We start from the raw sequence: 5,838 nt of genomic DNA on the forward strand, positions 1-5,838 counted from the left end.
TGGTGGGGACAGACGGCCGGGCTCCGCGTGCCCTTGGTGCACCTCGCCCAGGCTGCCCTTCCAGGCGGGCTCCTGTGTCGGAAGCTGAGCTAGCTTGCTCAGAAATGATTAACGAGCGCTACCCGCCCCCCTCCCAGGGCGCAGTGGGCGGGGGCGGGGGATTTGGATCCCCGTAACAATGGTTCATAACACCCCACGCCCCCGGAGAGGAATAAAAGCATCGGACTGCCCAACAAGTTTGTTCCTGCAGTCTCCACTGTTTAAAAAAAATAATTAATTAAAACGCTCTTTTTAAAGAAAAAGCTTGCTTTCTATTCTCTGGACAACCAAGCATTTGTTTGTTTGCTTGCTTAAAAATGTTTCAACAAAATCCTGGTTTGTTCAAAAGATGTTGGATTAGCATTTAACACCTCATCGGTCACTAAAGCCCGGGCAGTTCACCAGCCCCAACACAGCCTCAGCTAAAAGAACATCAGAGTAAACAGAGCTGGGCTTTTTAAGCTGGCAAACAAATGCCACACACTGCCTAAGGGGGGTGGGGGTGGGGTTAACGTGAACTCCAGTCCAAATGAGTTTAAAGGGAATAAAAGGGAAAAAGTCAGCACAAGTTTCCCTAAAGCTAGCTTGCGCGCCCAGGCGTCGCGAACAAGGGCTTTTGTGCCTGCTAATTGCACCATTTGTGCGCAAAAGTTCCGAAGCGAAGTGTGAACTCTCAACAGAAGGAAACATGAGACAACTGAAGTGCCCTGGTTTGTGTGCCCTGCTCCTCCTCCACCACCGCCTCCTCTTCTTTCTCCTTCCTCCCGCCGAGCCCGCTGTTGCAGCTTGTTTGCACTGGGGCTTATCCGGAGCGGAAATTCCTTTCCGTTTTTGTGAATGACAAACTCATTAACAATTCATCAACACAACCTGTTCCAGCCGGCCCGTCCCCACGGCAACAGCCCCTTCCGCAGCGCGCTCATTGGCTGGCCTGGAGAATGTATCCATTGAGACGCTCGCTGTTTGTATCCATTGAGGAGCTGCCTCGCTAGGGGGGTGTGCGAGGCTTGAGTCTAAGGGAGAGTGAGCAAATCGAGGCTTGAATAGTCCTAGGAGAAAGACGCCCGGGTGGATTTGAGGTGCAGACTTGGAGGGAGGGATTAGGAGCCGCTGGGTTTTTTTTTTCCTCCCCTCTGAGTAGCACGGAGTCCGAATTAATTGGATTTCATTCACCGGGGAGGAACAAAACTCTTCGGGCAGCTTCATTCAGAGAGATTCATTGACACTAAGAGCGAGCGGCTGCAGCTGGGTGCAGAGGGAACCGCCGGCTTCACTTCTGTCTCGCCTGCCCCAACCGCTAACCGGGTTTGGGAAGGACGAGGTGGAATTCTACCCCGCTCTGAGAGCGGCGGCTTCGCGCGGCGCGCTCGGCCTATGCCTGCCCCGAGGGGCGTCTGGTAGGTACCCCGCCCTCTTCGGCAGCTCGACCCTCATGATAGATACGCTCAGACCCGTGCCCTTCGCGTCGGAAATGGCGATCAGCAAGACCGTGGCGTGGCTCAACGAGCAGCTGGAGCTGGGCAACGAGCGGCTGCTGCTGATGGACTGCCGGCCCCAGGAGCTGTACGAGTCGTCGCACATCGAGTCAGCCATCAACGTGGCCATCCCGGGGATCATGCTGCGGCGCCTGCAGAAGGGCAACCTGCCGGTACGCGCGCTCTTCACGCGCGGCGAGGACCGGGATCGCTTCACCCGGCGCTGCGGCACCGATACCGTGGTGCTCTACGACGAGAGTAGCAGCGACTGGAACGAGAATACGGGCGGCGAGTCGGTGCTCGGGCTGCTGCTCAAGAAGCTCAAGGACGAGGGCTGCCGGGCGTTCTACCTGGAAGGTACGAGCAGGGGGAGCTCCGCGCGGGGGCAGGACGGGGGACACCGGGCTGCGAGCTGCAGGCGGGACGCGCGTGCTGGAAGCGCCCCTGCAGCGCTCGGCTGGCGCTTCTGAGCCGCGCTGCTGCGCCAGGGGCAGTCTGCCGGCTCCCGGCTGCGAACCTCTCTAGAGTCCCGCACCCGCGAGCCGGGCCCGCGCGGAATCGACCGGCTTCCGGCCGCAGGCGCTAGCCGGTTCTTTCTAACTAGGTCTCCTTCCTACCCGGGATATTCCCCGCCATTCCCTGCTTTCTATCGTTCGATTTTGAGTTCAGATTTTGCAGGACGGCAGAGGTCGTTGGGGTGCAGATTGACCCCTTCTAGCCCTTCAAGATATTCGGAAAAGTTGCCATTTTGTGCGTTTCCGGATTCGGAAGAATAAAGGTTCCCAGGGGAGGCGGGCCCGTTCGTTCTGTTCCCAAGGGTGCACACTTCAGTGTCTTTCTCTTGTATCTGGCTCTGTGTGCAGGGCGGCTGGAAGGGTTCTGTGGTGTGTTTCTGCGTGAGGCTGCGGCTCTCAAAGCTGTGAAAACTACTACGGGATCTCGGGTTACATGATTGCTTTTCTCGTCCTGGCAGGTGGTTTCAGTAAGTTCCAAGCCGAGTTCGCTCTGCACTGCGAGACCAATCTAGACGGCTCGTGTAGCAGCAGCTCGCCACCGTTGCCAGTGCTGGGGCTCGGGGGCCTGCGGATCAGCTCCGACTCCTCCTCGGACATTGAGTCTGACCTTGACCGAGACCCCAGTAGTGCAACGGACTCGGATGGCAGCCCGCTGTCCAACAGCCAGCCTTCTTTCCCCGTGGAGATCTTGCCCTTCCTCTATTTGGGTTGTGCCAAGGACTCCACCAACCTGGACGTGTTGGAGGAGTTCGGCATCAAGTACATCTTGAACGTCACCCCCAATTTGCCGAATCTCTTTGAGAACGCGGGAGAGTTCAAATACAAGCAGATCCCCATCTCGGATCACTGGAGCCAAAACCTGTCCCAGTTTTTTCCTGAGGCCATTTCTTTCATAGGTGAGACTTGAACAGTCCTCGCTCAGACTTTGAAATGCAAAATTCCTAACCTTTCCTAGAGTTCAAGCTGTTCATCTTTCTTGCTGCTTGCTAATTTGTGGGGCTGCCGGTCTCTGATGTTCCAAGGGCGTTCTTAATTCTGGTTTATCTTCTTGCTAAGAAAAAGTGCCTTTTGACAAGGCTGCAGACCACAGGTGTATCTGAAATGCTGTCTGCTGCTTGGCTCTGAACTCAGTCATTTGAAAGGGAGACCATTCGTAAGTAGACAACAGAATTTTCCCACAATTTTTGGACTAGAGGAGGGCCAGATAATAGTACTCAAGGTAGACAGGAATTCTAGCATGACTTTGTAATTTTAAAAGACCTGGGAGTTGTTTGAGAATACGAAGTTAGGCGTTGGAAAGCCCTGTGAATGCTAGATGTTGTAATCCAGCTGAATGTTACTGTGATACCCGTTCACAGTGAGACAGTGAGGGTAACCTGAGCCCAGCAGGAAGGACTGTGGGCTGAAAGCCTGGAGAAGCGAATCTCCAGGCATTGTAATGCATTTCCTATTACAAAGGAACTCATTTTCAGGCCATGTCGACATCCTGTTCCTCCTAATGGGCTGTCCCCTGTGACTTCCCTCTCTCTTTTAAAATGCCTGAATATCTCCATTGTTAGCTGCACAACAGTTGGAGAATAATTTAATAGACCCTTGCAGTCTGCTTGTCTGTATAAAAGGCATTCACGACCATATTGCAGGGTTTCTGGTATTCACATGCTGGGGCAAAGAATGCACACATTAAGGAGTTTTTTGTTGGCGGGAACTTAATACAAAAGCTCCCTTCTCAGAAAATATCTGAAATATGTAATTGTGCCCAGTGTACATGTTTTATCACAGTGATACATTTTCTGCTGCCTGCAGGGCTCAACTGCTGTACACAATTATTTTTAATCTTTTTTATTATTATCATTATTATTCAGTTTTTAGACTGGTCGTTCACAAAGGGTGGTTTTCAGTCACTGACATCTTGCCTTTCTTTTTTGTGTGTTTACAGATGAAGCCCGGGGCAAAAACTGTGGTGTCTTGGTGCATTGCTTGGCTGGCATCAGCCGCTCAGTCACTGTGACTGTGGCTTATCTCATGCAGAAGCTTAACCTGTCAATGAACGATGCTTATGACATTGTGAAGATGAAGAAATCCAACATCTCCCCCAACTTCAACTTCATGGGCCAGCTGCTGGACTTCGAGAGGACGCTGGGACTCAGCAGCCCCTGTGACAACCGGGTCCCAGCACAGCAGCTCTATTTCACCACGCCCTCCAACCAGAATGTCTACCAGGTGGACTCCCTGCAATCCACGTGAAAGGCCCCACACTGGGATGTGTCCGTTCTTCAGCAGTTTCTCTTAGCAGCATCAGCTGGGCTGCTTTCTTTGTATGTGGCCCAGGTGTCAACATGACACCAGCTGTCTGTATTAGACAAGGTTACCACGTGTGGAATTGGTTATTCCAAAGGGAGAGATTTGCTCCATTCTCGTTGGAAGAACAGGACCTGCTGTATAGATACAGGCAGTAGGTTTGCTCCACACCCATGTGTACAGCCTACCCCTGCAGGGACTGGGATTCGAGAACTTCCAGGTATATAGGGTAGGACCAAATGGTAGGGTAGGAGCATGTGTTCTTTAGGGCCTTGTATGACTGTTTCCTTTTGCATCTGGAACTGACTCTATATTGTCTTCAGTGAAGACTGACTCAATTTTGCATATAGAGGAGCCAAAGAGAGGTTTCAGCTCTGTATTTGTAGTATCAGTTTGCAAAAAAAAAAAAAAAAAAAAAAAAAGAAAATAATCAATCAAATGAATCTGATACTCCATTTGATTATTGTAAATATTTGATCTTAAATCATTTGACAGTGTTTGTTTGAACTGTGTTTGTTTTTCCTTTGATGGGTTTAAAAGAAATCGTCCAAAGGGAGAAAGAGCAGTATGCCACTTCTTAAAACGATTGAAACTTTTGCTCTTTTCTAATCCAAAGGATATATTTGCAGCATGCTCGACTTTACCAATTCTGAATGACGTTTTCATGGACACTTATGATCACAGAGACCCTGTTATGGTGCAGTCTCCAGTGTCTTTCATATATCTTCCTTGTGACCTTTTTTTTTTTCTCTTAATGTAGTTTGACTCTGCCTTACTTTTGTAAATATTTTGGCTTGTATTGTCTCAAAGGGGATATCTTGGAAAGACACCAAAATCATGGGCTCACTTTTTTTTTTAAACTTCAGCTGTGCTAAACAGTATATTACCTCTGTACAAAATTCTTCAGGGAGTGTCACCTCAAATGCAATACTTTGGGTTGGTCTCTTTGCTTTTTAAAAACAATTTGTGCGTAACTGGAAGCGTGTGTGTGAGCGTGGGGACCCATTCAACAGGCGACATGCATATGATTGTGAAGGAGGGAGACAAGTGGCTCCATTATGTTCATGGTGTAAAGTTCTGAGCTGAAATTTATTATAAGAATGTAAAACCTTAAATTATTAATAAATAACTATTTTGGCTATTGAATGTGTATTTTTAAAATCTCTCCTTAATTGTACTTACATGTGAAGTGACTCATTTTAGGACTTTTTCAGTTGGGGATTGATATTGGCTTGTAAAGTACATGTAGGAATAATGGGGCAAAGTTCTCATCTTTTAAGCTATTTCCAAGAATTTTTCAGGTGCATCTTTTGCTTCAAATAAAAGTGACAAGGGATTGACTATATCATTCCTATGGATAGTACTTTATACGAAGGGAAGAGAGTGATTACATCATTCCAATGGACAATACTTCCTAATAAGTTCTGGCTTACTTAAGAAAATTGTAATGCTCTTGAAGAAAAATGAAGTCTCAGAGCCCAGCTTGCTGAACTATAAGATTTGGTTATTCA

The 5,838-nt window shown here is 49.0% G+C and overlaps 1 protein-coding gene across 2 annotated transcripts; it reads left to right on the forward strand.

Annotated features, from left to right (window-relative positions):
* Window positions 1-1,003: 1,003 nt before the first annotated feature.
* Window positions 1,004-5,468, forward strand: DUSP6 (dual specificity phosphatase 6). Of its 2 annotated transcripts, XM_065887549.1 has the most exons (3): window positions 1,004-1,871; window positions 2,488-2,925; window positions 3,966-5,468. In XM_065887549.1, exons 1-3 carry the CDS (start codon window positions 1,472-1,474, stop codon window positions 4,271-4,273), a joined length of 1,146 nt encoding a protein of 381 aa, XP_065743621.1. In that variant the 5' UTR covers window positions 1,004-1,471; the 3' UTR covers window positions 4,274-5,468. The 2 variants fall into 2 exon arrangements, with proteins under 2 accessions (XP_065743621.1, XP_065743622.1); XM_065887550.1 differs by lacking the exon at window positions 2,488-2,925 and having other exon boundaries at window positions 1,472-1,871; window positions 3,966-4,273.
* The last annotated feature ends 370 nt before the right edge of the window (window positions 5,469-5,838 follow it).

This window comes from Phocoena phocoena, chromosome 11, assembly GCF_963924675.1.
Source record: "Phocoena phocoena chromosome 11, mPhoPho1.1, whole genome shotgun sequence".
In the NCBI taxonomy this organism is placed as follows: Eukaryota; Metazoa; Chordata; class Mammalia; order Artiodactyla; family Phocoenidae; genus Phocoena; species Phocoena phocoena.

Coding starts and splice junctions, on each gene's coding strand:
- DUSP6 (XM_065887549.1), top strand. CDS start 1,472: ATGATAGATACGCTCAGACCCGTGCCCTTCGCGTCGGAAATGGCGATC. Junction 1,872..2,487: donor CCGGGCGTTCTACCTGGAAG/GTACGAGCAGGG, acceptor TCGTCCTGGCAG/GTGGTTTCAGTAAGTTCCAA. Junction 2,926..3,965: donor TGAGGCCATTTCTTTCATAG/GTGAGACTTGAA, acceptor GTGTGTTTACAG/ATGAAGCCCGGGGCAAAAAC.